Raw genomic sequence first — 16,879 nt, 5'->3', positions numbered from 1 at the left:
ACCCTTAGATGGTAATATATCATCATTGCCCAGTTTTTCCTATAGTATTTATGTATACTCGTATTCATGTTTTCCCCATGGGATACCAAGTAAGTTCCTCTGGAGTGCAAATCAAGTTTTATTCGGTTCTTTTATACCACAGCACCTGTGACAATGCCTTTTTAAGTGCGGAATGAGCTTTCTGTATATATTGAATTGATGTGAATTAAATTTTTAAATGAATTTCTTATTTAATTATTGTTACAATAGTTTGGGGCACTGTATAATAAGAGATATAAGTGTTTTTTTCAGATAGCGGTTTGCTTTTTCCTGAATAATCTGAGTTTAAAAATACCCATTTATTCATTCCAAAGGATAATTTCTTGAGAGGAGATAGCTCCCGTAAAGTTCAGCACCAGCAGCAGAGGAAACCCAGGAAAAAAACCAAGCCTCCTGCACTTACCAAAAAACACAAGAAGAAGAGAAGGCGTGGACCTCGTCGACCCCAGAAGCCCATCCCCCCTGCAGTCCCCCAGGGGAACCTCAGCATGCCCACCAGCGTCTCACTGCCAGTGGAGGCCTCCCACATGCGGTCAGTGACTGCGCCAAGACTCACGTCTCCTTTACGTGTTCTGATTGTTCTCAGAACATCGGCTTCCTTTCCTGTTGGAAGTAGGCTAAAGGCACCCTGTGGTGTATCAGCCTAGACTCTGTAGTTTCCAGTAGGATTTTTACCAGATACCTGACGGGTTTAGATCTGAAGTAAAGTTTTTGATTAAAACCCAAGAGAGCAGATGCTGATATTGGGAATTTAATTGTCTGTTCTCAGATTTTTCTGTTTCAACAGAAATTGCATATATGTTCCAACAGAAACATTCCATCAGAAATGTGATGCATTATTAATTTTGACAGGGGAAAGCATTTTGACCCGATGAATGATGCTTCTGTTTCAGCTGCAAATTTCAGTTTTATCTTTTTCTTTTTTTAATTATTTTGGCCAGATTGAAAATTCTACCAGAAAATAGTAAGACACACTTGATAGACCAGATTGTAATTCGTTCTACTAGTACACCAAATTGCAATTCACTCTACTAATTTGCAGTAAAAATAGTATCTCAAACTGGTTTCCTTCTCTTAATACATGGGTGAAAAATTGTAGAAATATGTGACTGCATATGGTGAGGTCTGCCGTTCTGGTTTCAGATCTTAAAGTAGGTGAGGAGATTATTTTGAGTTAGGGTTTTCCATTTCTGCTTCTGGTGACTTGGTGCAAAGGTAAAGTGGGAATGGTGGGCCAACCGTGTCATCTTCCCCAGGAGCCCATCCACACCGGAGCTGAGCGCTGATGAGTTGCCGGATGACATTGCCAATGAGATCACTGACATTCCACACGACTTGGAATTGAACCAGGAGGACTTCTCTGACGTCCTTCCGCGGCTACCTGATGACTTACAAGATTTCGATTTTTTTGAAGGTATGGTCAGTATTTTGACTCAAGAAAACTCGTTTTTCAAATGAATTTTTTTAAAAAAAAGGGAAATAGTTTTTTAAAAATATGTTCAAAGTATTCCTCCTCACATGTAACATGGACAGAAAATATAAAGTGCCTGAAGCTATTTTCTTTAGAAGGCATACATTTTTTAAAAAATAATAAATTAGGCTTAGTAAATCAGTAGGTTTGATAGCTAGATTTATAACTTTATTCCTTTAAAATGAGTAGTGGTGGTGGTGGTGGTGGTGGTGGTTTAGTCACTAAATTGAGTCCAACTCTTGCAACCCCCTGGACTGTAGCCCACCAGGCTTCTCTGTCTATGGTATTCTCCAGGCAAGAATACTGAAGTGTATTGCCATTCCCTTCTTCAAGGGATCTTTCCGACCCAGGGATTGAACCTGGGTCTCCTGCATTGAACTGAGCCACAAGGGAAGCCCCAAAATCAGTAATTTATTTTCTAACCTTTTCTTTTTGACTACATTGCATAGCTTATGGGATCTTAGTTCCTTGACCAGAGGTCATGGCAGTGAAAGCGCTGAGTCCTAATCACTGGACCGCCAGGGAATGTCCCTACTTTAGTTTGTTTTTGAATAAAGACATTTTAAACTTGAGTTTATTGAACTTTTCAGAACTTGTCTTCATTTTGATATCCCACCCGGTACTTCAGTTGAAGTGCACTTTTCCACAACAAAGTTTGCTTAACCCCACCAATTGTTTAGTGCTTTCAAGGGAAATCTTTTCTACTCTGAGAATGTTTCCTTCACCATTAAAAACTGGATATTTTTATAGAGATTACTCCAGTTACTAACAGTAGATTTTTTGATATTGGAAAGGAAATCAGTGTGGCTTCCATTTTATGAAAATTCCTTAGAAATGGGAGACATGTGAGAGGGAAGAGCAGAGAGTAACACAGAAACGTGGGAAAAGGTAACCAACGAAGTGAGCTGAGCACTTGCTTTTGTGCTGAGATATACGTGTGAGTTCTGTGTTCTGGGTTCACGGCTGTCCCTCCAGCTGAAAGAGCCCAAAAGCAGAAGAGCTAACAGGGCTCCTCCTGCACAGCCTTTTGTCTCAAATGTGAACCGACTGATATGTTTTGTGTTTTAATGTCTTAATATAACTTTGGGTAAAAACATACCTATAATCAGATAGTGACCCCGGGTTTTAAATAGGTAATCCTTAGATTCCTGAGCATTGCACACTGTGTTGAGATGGCTGTGAGAGTGTTGTCAGTGACCCGAAAATGTGGTTCAGGCTCACCTGTCCTGCCGTGAATAGGTCACTCTTGCTCTCCAACCCAGCCCTTAGTAGAATGTCGTGACAGATAGTTCCAATGTATGGTTTTTGTGGTCAGGATGGTGGAAGCCCCACTGACTTGTTGATAGCTCTTGTTTACCCAGGAAAGAACGGAGATCTCCTCCCCACCACCGAAGAGGCCGAGGAACTTGAACGGGCCTTGCAGGCCGTGACTTCTCTCGAGTGCCTGAGTACCATTGGGGTGCTCACCCAGTCAGACGGTGTGCCCGTCCAGGAGCTGTCAGACAGAGGAATAGGGGTGTTCTCCACAGGGACGGGAGCGTCGGGGATCCCGTCCTTGAGCCGAGAGGTCAACACGGACCTGGGGGAGCTGCTGAATGGGCGTATAGTCCATGACAACTTCTCTAGCCTAGAGCTGGATGAGAGCCTGCTCCGTTCAGCTACCTTGTCTAACCCACCTACACCCCTGGCAGGGCAGATCCAGGGGCAGTTCTCTGCCCCCGCCAGCGTCGGCCTTACTTCTGCCACTCTGATGAGCCAGAGTGCCCTTGGGGAGAGAGCCTTCCCAGGACAGTTTCATGGACTTCATGATGGCAGCCATGCCTCCCAGAGGCCACATCCTGCCCAGCTGCTGAGCAAGGCAGATGACCTAATCACCTCACGACAGCAATACAGCAGTGATCACTCACACTCCTCGCCCCATGGAAGCCATTATGACAGCGAGCACGTGCCGTCTCCCTACAGTGACCACATCACCTCTCCCCACACGACATCCTACTCTGGTGATAACATGGCAGCTACCTTCTCAGCAGAGATGCCCGTCATGGCGCAGCACTTGCTCCCGACGCCACTTGAGGTGCCACTCGGAGGGGTCGTGAACCCCAGAACTCACTGGGGCAATCTCCCCGTCAACCTCGGAGACCCCTCTCCGTTCAGCAACCTGCTCGTCGCTGATGGGCATCTTCTTTCCACGTCCCTCTCCACGCCGCCCACCACTTCGAACTCAGAGACCACACAGCCTGCCTTCGCCACCGTGACCCCCAGCAGCTCCAGTGTGCTTCCGGGGTTACCGCAGACCAGCTTCAGTGGCATGGGGCCTTCCGCTGAACTGCTGGCCTCCACCTCCCCCAAGCAGCAACTCCCTCAGTTCAGCGCAGCCTTCGGCCACCAGCTGAGTTCTCACAGTGGCATTCCCAAGGACCTGCAGCCCAGCCACAGCTCGATAGCGCCTCCCACAGGCTTCACAGTAACAGGTGCCACAGCTACAAGTACCAATAACGCATCTCCTCCCTTCACCTCCCCTAACTGAGCGTGTCTGTGTGTTTGCAGGCAGGTGGGGAACCTGGTGTTTTCTATCTTCTTTTCCCTCTTTATCACCCACCCCCTCTGCCCTTTTTCCTAAAGAAGATTTTAAAAATAACAAACGGGGACTAGAGGAGAACTCCCCTTTTCCAGTTAAAACAAGTTCCCCCTGCGGTGGACCTCGCTTCAGTGTTCACATGTGCTCCTTGGCACTGGTGCTCGTTCCCTCCTGGCGGGTCCACCTTCCCCCCAGTGGTTTCCTTAGCGGCTCAGCACAGTGACTGGATAGAATCGACTTTCAGCAGCAAGTCCTAGAAGTGGAAGATACCTCAGATTACCAGTGCCCTTTACTATTTCCTAGTATTGCAGATCAACGCTTTCCATTCTAATACCAGGTCTTTACACAGGTGGTTCTAGCTAGAATGAGCCTGTTCATCGAGTTCTGTGTAAGAGATGGCAAATGGTGTGCAGAGGCAGATTCAAGCCTCTGTCTTAGCACTAACTGCTCAAACACCACATGAGGCCAGGATTCCATTCCTAATTGTGGTCATGTTTAATTAAAAAGAAAAAGAATTAGTCTTTTGACTGCCTGTGTGTATGTGTGCACCCACGCGTGTATTTCTGTGCAGGGCAGGAAGCAGCTGTCCCATTGTTTTTGTTTTTGTTTTTGTTTTCTTATTTCCTAATAAGTAGAAGTCTCTTCTCCTTTCCCACATCTCAGAGCCCTAATAAGGTTGGCCATTCTTTCCCACTGAGTTAGCCAACCTTGGTAAATGGAGAAGGGTGGCGGTCTGGCGGCATGAGTAGCACAACCCTTTTCTGCTAAGTTAGCCCAGAACACAAAAAGCTGAATTCACATCAGTGCCCGGCGGATGTGGTGAAGAGCTTGGCCAGAGGGACTGCAGGGGTTGCTGCGATTCTGAGGTCTGGTGGTTGGTTGTATTGCCTTTTTAGACACACATTTGTTTCTGAATCCCTCTTCCATGGAATATATTCGCAAGATGTAATTAAAGAAAATATTTTGATGTGAAAAGCAGGATAGTTCAAGATTGGTTTGGAGAGATGGGATCTGTGAACTCCTTGATCCATCTTTTGCTTTGGGATTTTTCATGTTTACAGTAGTGATTCTTTGGTAAAGTTTGTAAAATGTTGATGACACTTGTAGAATCAATGTACCAGTTGTGAAGTGACATGTAATATCTGAAGGATATACATTTTAAATTTTTCTTTCAAAGCAAAATATGGAAATTAGACATAAATCTTACTCACCCTTTGGTACTTTTAAAATAATTTTAAGTATTTAGGTTTAAGTTTGGGGAATTTTTTTGAAATACCAGATCTTGAAGGTAAAAAATCATATTGGATAGTTTAGTAAGTTGGTGACTATGAGATGAATATGTGAGGTTTCTTTTTAACTTGCCTTCTCCCCGACCCCCCCACCCTCCGCCCAAGGGTGGAACTAGATTTTAAAGGCATCTGTTCTCTGCTTTTGCTGAGAAGTTTCACTGTCCCTTGAGATACCATTGGCTATTTATACCTGAATCTAGTCTAATTTACATATATATATTTTAAAAGATGCGTAGAGAGAACATATCTATATGATGTGATATAATAATTCATTTGTCAGGGAATATTTGATCTTAATTCCTTTTCAATAGGTAAAGATTTGGATGTATTTTCCTACTTCCTCTATGTATTTCTCTTTATGCCATGCTAATTCTAACCAGTCCCTTCTTTTGAAAGCTTTTCTTTCTCTGCTTTTTAAAGGAATGATGGTGATCAGCAGGCATTATGCAGATATCACGTGCCTGAGATTATGGAGGGGAAATGTCACATGACTGTATGAAATCATGATATGCCCTATTTTGTATTTATTGAAGTTTTCTTTTTGTGGGCCAAAAATATGTTTGTAATATATTTAGGTTTTTTTTAATCATGATAATTGATTGGAAGATTTATTTTTTAATAGCTTTGCCTTTTTTGCAGATTGAGAAATTTCTAAATTATAAAATTATGTCACAAAGCAAAATTATATTTGGTAGCACCGTAAATTTTTATTCTGAATGGTGAGAACAGATAATCTGAATATTTCTCACCTGTGAACCTATGTTAGTAAGCTTTTTAATTTTAATGTACTGTAATGAAATGATTATGAGTAGTTACCTCCGCTCAAAAGTGTCATTTAGTTCACTGAACTCTTCATATTCCATTATAACCATCACATGCTAATTGTCCATTCTTAGTGATTCGATTCCGTCTCCATTGTGTACTAATCACAGGTTGTAGCAGAGCAGCCCGTTGACTTTCTTTTTTACTGAGGTAAAAGTGGTACATACACATTGACTTTCTTATCAGCCCTTCTTTGACAGTGAAGGGAAAGTCATGGGATGTCGATTTGAATTTTTCTGGCAATTTGTCCCTCGTGGTAGCTGCTTAAAATTCTTCAGTTATCAAAACTGAGTTTGCAGTAAGTTGCACATTTTATTGTTTGCAATTTTCTGTTTTCTGTGCATTTTTAAGCCCTTTCCTGCTTTCTGGTAAGGAGGCATGAAATGATCAGGAATGTTGCCAGTTACAGCTTCACACCAAAAACTTTTGAGTAAATTCGTTTTTGTGTAGATGCCCATGATAATAGCTGAAGAAACGGCACCCGTAGAAAGTACCCGTGTAGATTTAAGAAAGTAGCAAAAAAAATTTTTTTTCTTCTCACTTTGTCTACTTCAAAACAAATATCCAAGCTTGCGATTCACTTTACTGTTGATGTTTCTTGTGAGTCCCTTTTTGGAAAGAGAAGAACATCTGTGAACCCAGAGATAACCATTACGTTGTTGGTTGAGCTAATGGAGCAATTTTAGTCTCTTAGCAGCAGGTTTGCTATTAACATGGAAAGAAAGGAATGAAATATCTTTTACTCCAGAAATATGAAAATTAGTGTCTTTTAAAATAGCACTTAATGCTCCAATAAGGCAATACTGGAATCAGAAACAAATTTTATATAAAGTTCTTATTACGTGGATACTAGTTTTCATTTTAGTGTTAAAACTCAACTCATGAGAAATAGTGGCAAAGAAGGTTCACTCTGTTTCTGCAGTTCTTTGGGACCATTTATAAAGGCCAGTTAGATTATGTTAATGTGATTCAATTTACAAAGTTGCTGCAGTTAATGGATACATTCTGTGCTCTGAGAATCTGAATTCCATGCTAATGTATAATGTTCACTGGCTGTGATCTATAGCATCTGAAGGAAAGATGTGTTTTTCTCCTTTACCGTCTCTACATAACTGTTAATATTATTTTAGTTAAAGTGCTTAAGACATTGATTTTCCCCTGTAAAAATGGCTTAGCTATTTGCACATCTGGGTAGATTATGTAGTTAGTAAACAATCCACAATAGTAAATAGCAATTACATTTAACCCACCAAGTGACAGACTATGCAATGGAAAAATTTTCTAATTATCACCACATAGCTTATATGGCGAAGAATTCTTTTCTCTAGTAACCTACCATGTGAACTAGAACTGTCTCATAAATGACTTCTTGAGCAATTTCATGTTGGCTGGCAGTTTGATGTGCCTAGAGTCCCTCCATGAAAAGAGTATAATTTAATGAGAAGCAAATAGTAGGTATGGACATAAAGTTGGAAAAAAATTTTTCTTTTCCTTAAAATCATAGTTATTGAGTGGTTTAAGGCTAAAGAAAGCGAATACTTTTATCTTTGCCAAATAATTATTTATAAGATTTATTTCTTAAATAAGCCTAATCTCTCAACTGTAAGTTAAGTAGCATCATTTTCTGTGACTAACACTAAAGCTTTTCCTTATCAGAGGTCGTTCGGTCCATGATCGTAAATCCACAGAGGCAAAGACAGTGTCCATGATACACACAGCTGCCCTACCTGTGTGATTTTCTTCTTACCTGAAAAAAATATTTCTGTTGATCCATACTGTTGGGCTTTTATCATTTGGCACTAGAATTTGAGCCTGTGTAGGTCACCCCTGTCCTGTAAGTTCGCTGGTACTTGCCTGCAGTCCTTCCTGTGCCCCTGCCTTGTGGGGCTGGTAATGGTGGTGGTAGCTTCATCCGCAGTGTTTGTGGGAGGGAAGTTGCTTTTTTCTCCAAGTTAGTTCAAGAGGTTGCTGTGGTTTGTTATTGCAAAGAGCTGAGGCTATTAATAACACTAAACTATCATTTCAAGCTAATAGGTTTGAAATTCATTTAAAATTTGTTTAGGTATTTAGTTTCTGGTTTCTTCATCCTCTTTCTTTTTAGCCTTCTTTTAACACTTATTAAATTCTGTTTTTAATCTGGTGTATATAGAATAATGCAGTGGTTGTTTAAATGGTCAACAGAATTCTGCAGTTTAATGAGGCAATTTAAAGGATTCCCTGGAAGAAAGTGTAGTCAGTCCGAATGTTTCATCACAGACAGCTACATTGCTCCAAGGATTTTTTTTTCCTGCCGAGAATTATATTTCTTGGAGAAAGGTGAGTGTGGAAATATATATGTGACAGAACATAGGTTTTGTTCCCCCCCCCAATACATTGAAAACAACTGAATTTTAATGGGCATTCTATAGAAAAGTAAAACAATATAGTGAATACCTTGAACTTTATAAAGATTTCTAATATCATATTGAAGTGAAGTGAAGTCGCTCAGTCGTGTACAACTCTTTACCACCCCATGGACTGTAGCCTACCAGGCTGCTTCATCCATGGAATTCTCCAGGCAAAAATACTGGAGTGGGTTGCCATTTCCTTAGCTCCGAGGGGATCTTCCCGACCTAGGGATCAAACCCAGGTCTCCCACATTGCAGGCAGACACTTTGCCCTCTGAGCCACCAGGGAAGCCCAATATCATATATTGGAGGGACACAAAATCCATGTTTAGTAAATTAAAGCAATGTTTTTTTTTTTAATAATACTATCTTTAAAAAGATGTAATAAGAGGTCAGTGAAGAATATATTTGAATATCTCAAGTGTTTTTGTCTGATCAGTGAGTTAGGAAAGAAAACATAAACCATAAATGAGCAGTTATGTCTCTTCTAATAACCAGTGTCATTAATGCAAAAATTGTGGGTCAAACTTAGCCTTATTTCTAAATAGCAAAAATTCTCTCTTTTTACTCCTCCTCTGATTTTTTGTTAGCTTCCCTCTCTCTGCACTGTGACACAGAGCAAAGGAAAGGAAATGTGGCATTTGAGAGAGAGTGAAAGAGCAAATGTGGGATGACTTTTTTCCCCCCAGGTGCCCAAAGCTTGGGAATGTTTGGCTACTTTGAATGGCAGCGTTGTGGTGGTCTCAAGTGCAGTCTGGGAAAACAGTCTTCTAAGAGAAAACCTGTCTCCCTCTTAGCAAAGTAGGAGAGCACAGCTTTCCTTCCGTTTTTCCCTTCTGCCTGCTTGCTCGGCCCACTGTACTGCTCCTGGCCCAAGAGAACCTTTTCTTTCACTAGGTTCTTTTTTTTTTTTTTTTAAGCTGGGGGCCACTGAAGTAAGCTCTATATGCACCCAAAGTTCCTCATGGAAAACTTTTCAACATGCAGTGCAGAGGCTCCAGTGCAGTTTAAACGCCACCCTTGCTTTTACTTGGAGAATAGACTGATCTGCCCTGATATGGCTCCACCCTGCGTCACTGAAGTACAATTGGCTCCAGCTGATGAGCCTGGAAGGGACTGGGAAGTTTGGTACTTAGGACGTTGTCTTCATCTGCTCAGAAGGGTTGAATCAGTTCCTCTCAACAGTGATAAATCTTTTCACTGTATAGTATTGAGTATGTCTCAGGGATTCCTTGTGGAAATTAGGGCAGTTTTTAAAATAAGAAATTAGTTTTAAAAGCAACTAAAGGTGACTCATCATTGAGAGAGCGCAGGAAAGAGAAAACGTTTGGTTTCGTAGCCCATGGTGTCTTGCTTGGGACGCTTCTCCTTCTCCTTCAGGCTCTCATCTCAGCCTCAGCATACAGAATCCTTTCCCACCATGCACAGCTTTAAAACTTTTATTTAAAATTTTCCTTCCCTAATGAGCTTTCAGAATACTTATTGTAGATTTTAAGAGAAAAGGTATATTAATTTATGCTATTAACATCACCTCATAAATTATAAGTTTTATACTAAAGCTGTATTGAGTGTAATGAATTATGTTGCCTATGTGTTTAATAGCTAAAAAATTATATATGAGCTTTTTTTTTTTTTTTTGACAAAACAAACTAGTGAAGCACCTTTTTACACTGGATCTCTGCCGTGTCAAGGTGTATAGCTATCCTTTGCTACCTTGCAGATATATAAAATAGAAGGATATCCTGGGGCCTCAAAATGTAGAACACCTTTAGACCATTTATTCCTGCTCATAGAACCGTTGAGAAATCACGTTTCCTTAGTCAATGATCTGTGGTTTACACTTAAGATGGCTAGAAGCTTAGTTACAGGGTAAATAGAAATACATAGATCAAGTAAAAACTCCCAACTACTGTAGCTGGAATTTGTAAATTAAGTTTTTAAGACCTCTTTTATTTCCTATGGATTTATTCTTTTAATTACAGTTTATTCTGTAAGTTGGGAAGTAAAATAGGAAAAATAATAAATCTAGATGTTCTCAGTGTCTTATTCAGGAACTTTTTATCCCTCCTCACTAAGGAATTCCCACTGTGACTTAAAAATAGAATTAAAGTACTTGTGTGCATGTATTTGTCTGTGTTTTTACACACATGCAAAAATATACATTGGGGGCATGTGTATGAGAGAAATGAATGTGTGCTTACGTACAAAGAGAAAGGCAACAGAATGTATGGTAGAAATACGATTTATTTAGTTGAGGGCGTTGGAGTTCCTTTCTCATTGTCTCTGTTGTATAAATACACCAAATTCTTGATTGTGTTATGTTAAAAGGCTAGCTCTGATATCATGTGCATTTTATTTCAAGCTTTTGATTAGCTTATGCTACGTTTTTAAAATAACACAAGAAACAGCAGGTTCTTAGACCAGTCTCTTGCTTTTGAGTGTAAAAATAAGAGAAAAACAGACCTGGACATGAGCTGTGTTTGTCTATTGGGGTGATGGGACCAGAGATCAGTTGAACCTTTTTTATGTTAATAATGATTTCTTCATATTCTGAGTTATAAAATATTATGGATCACCTTTTCTTGGTGAAATAAAAGTAGAGGCCTTTTATAAGGAATGACATTTTTAAAGGGGCTCCTTTGTTTAAAGAGTTGGTGGGATCATTTCACCATGCACATTTCAAAGCTGGGTTGATTTCAGTTATTTCCAAAAATTTTTTTTTAATTACTCAGTTGTGTTGTTATTTTATGAAGTTAGCATGCCCCCAAACCACCATATTTTGGCTATAGGAAAATTATGCTACCCTTGACTTTTTATCTGGTTTATATGCAATTTTTTAAAAATGCATTCCTGTATTTTGAGTTTTGTCATTTTGCTATACATTCATTACTGAAGTGTCTGGTGGTCTAAAATAGTCAAAGCTAGAGTTTTATTAAATGCTCCAATCACATTTATTTTTAACATTAAAAAATCGTACTTTGAAACATGTTAAAACAACTTCTGATAAATAACGTCTGGATTTGTTGTTCTTTGAAGCCTCATTCATTTTAGATATACTCAAGACCTAGGAAAGCTTTTTGTATGTTTTTACAGTTGTATTTTTTGCAGCATCTCCCAGTTTCATTCACTCTTGCTTTATGGATTTTTTAAAAATCTGCGTATTTCTTGTACATATGCATGCAAATGAAAGAAGGGAGTTTGTATTGGTGCCATTTCTCCCTTCAGTTACTGGTAAATGGGATTTGCTAGAATAAATTCCCCCGATTGAAGGGTGAAGCTAAGCCCTTTTGTGTATATCTGTACAGAGATGTGTATATGGGATGTGGTGGCACTTTGCTGAATGTGAACTTGCCTTGTCGATGGAAAGATTGAGAAATATTATGTTTATTTATACATTTGTATAAATCTATATATACACGTATGTATATGTGTGTGTATAGATAAATCTATATACATATATTTCCCTAAAAGAAAAAAAGTGTGTGTATAATAGATAAACAGCCTTTGTTAAGCAAGATTATACATCTTTGGAGAATTGTGGATTATTCTATAAGCAAGAAGAGGGACAGTCTAGCGTAATTATCAGAACATACAAAGATGAAGGTCCTTAGGATTATAGTCTTGTTTATGAATTCCTCTTAGAACTGTTCTTACTGGCCAATCCCACTATTCTTCATTTTCATTGACTTCTAAGTCAGTCTCTCACCACTTAAAAATCACACTTCTTTGTGTTTCTTTCTCCTTTATTAGGTCCTTTTCGCCAGAATCATTTGGCCTAACCATATTTCATTAACACTTCATTTGTCTCTGAAATTTCCCGGAAGACACAAATTTTGGCAATACTTTCTATGGTAATTTTGAAAATTGGGCATCATTTGTCTCAAAAACAACCAACCAATAAACAAAAGACCAACATTCAAACAGAACTACTTTGAAAGTTTTACCTAGATAATTTGGGGATGTTTTACTTAAATTGAAAAAATATAATTGTGCTTTTATGATTGACATTAGTATTATATTTGTCATTTATTGTGACTAATTTGTCATTTTAAAATTTTGTTTTACTTTGTGATTTGATCATACTTTTACCATTTTCATTTTAATGGAAAGCCTCTTGAATTCTATAACTCATTTTCTTCATGATGAAACTGCTTTAATGAATTCTGCTATATTTCCTTTTGACTTTTCTCACATTTGTGACATCTGGTTTAACTTTGCTGCAGCTTTCTGGAAAACTTGCATCCCTATATATTGTGCCTTTAAAGCTTTTATGCACACACAGACAGAAGTGTATATATACATGTTGGAGCATGTGTACATATACTTTCCTATATACTCACACAGTATGTCTCTAGTATATACTGTGTGAGTGAATATATAGATATTCAAAGGCAATGAAATGTTGCTCTCTAGATATATATGTATATAAATAGTGTTGATATATTGTATATACACATGTATATGTATGAGTTTTAAATGGCAATCTTTTACATTTAGCAAAATGCTACCCCTACTGGAATATTGTCACTGCGATAGCAGTTGTATGTAATGATTTAAAATACATTATCAAAAGTTATTTAAAGAACATTTAGAAGTCTCATCTAAAGAGGTCCACACATTATTTATTTCTCCTCTTTTTCCTTTTATTGTTATTATTTTTTTTTTAACTGAAAGGGAGACTGTCATTTTAAAAATGCCACCTATCCCAGGAGAGGAAGAGAACTGGAGACTCACTTGAGGCCCCTTACATGTCTTCCTCTCTCTGAAATGGAGATATACCACAAACCAGCCTGTTTATTTCAGTTATAAAGCAACCCTAACATTTCCATTACCGTATGTCATCCACCATCTCCCAGATCAACTTAATTCACCAATTTGCCTCTTCCTTTCGTTAATAATTAATGATCATTGAGATCATTTTGCCTGGGGGAAGTTAACTACTCTCTAGCTGCAGGGAAATTTATCACCTACTTGTTATTCTGCCTTGTTCAAAATTCAACTTTGAGAAAAGACAGCTCTCTCATGAAGCTATCTTAAGCAGGTTTTACATTTATTTAGTCAAAGGTCTTCCCAGACATTTTTTTTTTTTTTTTTTTAAAGAACTCCCAGTCTGCATGTACCCGACCTAGATTTAATTCTTACTCCCCACAGCTTCAGGTATTTTTCCTTAGTATATCAATTTGACATGCTGAATGGAAGAATACTAAGAAAACCTGTTCAGTATTTTATTTTGTGATGAGTTGGCAGCAGATTCCATTTCAAGACCTTCTAGAGAGAGGAGTATAGATGGACAATCCTAAATTGTAAGATGTTAGCAAAAAACAGATGGAGTAAGAATACCCCTGAAGACACAAATAGAGAAGTTGGGGTTTGAGGGATTTCAGACTAGCTTAGCTAAAACTTGATATCAGAAGCAGCCTTTAACAGAAGCCTCTTGGCAGTTGTATGGTACTAACCAGAGTACTGAAGTGCACGCTGAAACCAAGTTGCAGTGGGAAATCAAAGGTGAGGTAACAGGTTCAAAACCAGTAAAACAACAGGTTGCACAGTTTTGAAATATATTCTAACAAAGTAGCTGCACGGTAGCAAGGACGAGCCGTCCTCAAAGCCCTTTTCAGTGTTCTCCTTTACCTTGGCACACAAGTATGTTCAACAGGCCATACATTAGAATATAGATACAAAAAAAAAAAAAATTTAAAGCTGCTTAAAGGGAACTTACAAACTGAGACTCTTCTCTATGTTAATAGTGGTAGAAGCTTAGTTATATGCACAAAAGCTAGAAGCCACTTGTTTCTACTCAGATTGTAGGAGCAAGATGAGATTGGCAGGTTTGGGGACAGGGCCCCCAGTTCTGAGGAAAGGCGTATCCATGGTATTGGGTGTGCTATTGCTGGTGGGGAGACCACATTTGGGGAAATGATGGGCTTTGGTTTGTAATTTCCCTTTAAACAAGAGATGGCTCACATTTTCCATGTATATCTCAATGAATGTACTGTATTACCATTTTAAAAATTTGATGAAATAATAATGGATTGGTCTCCTTTTGTTTTCTGGTCCTTGTTTAATTTGTTTAAGGGTTTTTGTATACAAAAGTTTACATTTTTATGTATATTTTTCTTGTGTAAAAACTGATGTAATATGTGTATAAAACACTGTATGTATTATCTGTATATAGTGTGACAAAATGATTTTCTTTCTTTCTTTTGGATGTATTAATAAATCTTGCTGTGAAGTAGCCTTGCTGTTGGTTTAATTTCTTTTGCCTGGATGTTGATGGAAGCTGTTAATCCAGAGTAAGGATTTTTTCCCCTTTGTTAGCTGGAGTATGTATACATGTTTTTTATATCTTATATTTTGGCAAGAACTCCGGGGGGCTTTATTCATGGTTCTTTATATTTAGACTAACAGTGATTAATATGTATCATATCTGTGGATCAATTAAGTGCTACTCAAAGTGACTTTAAAGTGGTATCCAACCTTGAAATCCAAGCAGAAGTTGCATAGGAAATTGTTATGTACTCTAATGGAGGTCTTGCAAGTCAGTTTCTATTTAATTTATCAGGAGCACCTTTTTCTCTTCATTTTCATAGTTTGAAAAGTATAAGAACAACTTCATGTTGTATAACCAAAGTAGTACAAACAAAAAACTTTTAACACTCCTCCTTTAAGGCATTGTCAAGTGCCTGCCTTGTATCTCCTTGAAATTGAATTACTTTTTTTTTTTTAATATGTTAGATTGGAATGCTTCATTTTCTATGCTGAGGAATTGTGTGGTACTGATAGAGGCTAGGACAAAATTCACAAAGAAAAATTAGTGATGTTCTAATCACACTTTCCTCTTGTAGAGATGTATGATTTTTTGTTTTTGTGGGACATTATTTAAAAGCTTATTTTTTATTATTTGTTTTTGGTTGTGCTGGGTCTTTGTTGCTCCGTGGGCTTTTCTCTAGATGCGGCAGATGAGGACTACTCTCTAGTTGTAGTGTGCAAGCTTCTCACTGCGGTGGCTTCTCGTTGCAGCTCCCAGGCGCTCAAGCACAGGCTCAATAGTTGTGGCTCACGGGCTTAGTTGCTCCGTGGCATGTGGGATCTTCCCAAATGAGGGACCGAACCTGTCTCCTGCATTGGCAGGCAGATTCTTTTCCACTGAGCCTCCAGGGAAGCCCCTTGAACTTTTTTTTTTCTTGATCTCTAACCAGGCATGTACATTCCAGAATTGTACTTTGCTTCTCTAAAGTTAACATTCTGCAGCTAGCTAGCAGCAGATGTCCACAGCACTAATGTAACGGCCAACACTGACGGAGCTTCATTCATCCGTCTCTCTGCCTTTGAAACTGACAAGTTATGAAGACTAATGTTTGGCATTGATCTATCCATGTTTTTGGTTATATGGTAGTTGATTTTAAACTCTTGTTCTTTTCTACTTAAGGATGCTTTTCTTCTTTTTTAAATATAAATTTACTTATTTTAATTGGAGGCTATTTACTTAGCAATATTGTATTGGTTTTGCCATACATCAACATGAATCTGCCATGGGTGTACACGTGTTTCCCCATCCTGAACCCCTCTCCTACCTCCCTCCCCTTACCATCCCTCAGGATCATCCCAGTGCACCAGCCCCGAGCACCCTGCAGCATGCATCGAATCTGGACTGGCGATTCGTTTCACATATAATATACATGTTTCAATGCCCTTCTCCCAAATCATTCCACCCTCGCCCTCTCCCACAGAGTCCATAAGACTGTTCTATACATCTGTGTGTCTTTTGCTGTCTCGCATACAGGGTTATCGTTACCATCTTTCTAAATTCCATATATATGTGTTAGTGTACTGTATTGGTGTTTTTCTTTCTGGCTTACTTCACTGTATAATAGGCTCCAGTTTCATCTACCTCATTAGAACTGATTCAAATGTATTCTTTTTAATGGCTGAGTAACACTCCATTGTGTATATGTACCACAGCTTTCTTATCCATTCGTCTGCTGATGGACATCTAGGTTGCTTCCATGTCCTGGCTATTATAAACAGTGCTGTGATGAACATTGGGGTATACGTGTCTCTTTCAATTCTGATTTCCTTGGTGTGTATGCCCAGCAGTGGGATTGCTGGGTCATATGGCAGTTCTATTTCCAGTTTTTTAAGGAATCTCCACACTGTTCTCCATAGTGGCTGTACTAGTTTGCATTCCGACCAATAGTGTAGGAGGGTTCCCTTTTCTCCACACCCTCTCCAGCATTTATTGCTTGTAGAATTTTGGATAGCAGCCATTCTGACCGGCATGAGATGTTACCTC

General features: G+C 38.9%; 1 protein-coding gene across 1 annotated transcript in view; it reads left to right on the top strand.

Annotated features, from left to right (window-relative positions):
- INO80D (INO80 complex subunit D) overlaps positions 1-4,037 on the top strand; it is a 38,342-nt gene extending 34,305 nt beyond the window's left edge. Inside the window, exons 7-9 of the mRNA XM_068969357.1 lie at positions 354-571; positions 1,296-1,453; positions 2,872-4,037. Coding sequence (XP_068825458.1) covers positions 354-571; positions 1,296-1,453; positions 2,872-4,037 — 1,542 coding nt within the window. The remainder of the gene's footprint in view (positions 1-353; positions 572-1,295; positions 1,454-2,871) is intronic.
- The last annotated feature ends 12,842 nt before the right edge of the window (positions 4,038-16,879 follow it).

Source organism: Capricornis sumatraensis, chromosome 3 (assembly GCF_032405125.1).
Source record: "Capricornis sumatraensis isolate serow.1 chromosome 3, serow.2, whole genome shotgun sequence".
Classification (NCBI taxonomy): Eukaryota; Metazoa; Chordata; class Mammalia; order Artiodactyla; family Bovidae; genus Capricornis; species Capricornis sumatraensis.
Note: the sequence above shows the minus strand (reverse complement) of the source record. Positions and strands in the feature narration are given on the sequence as shown.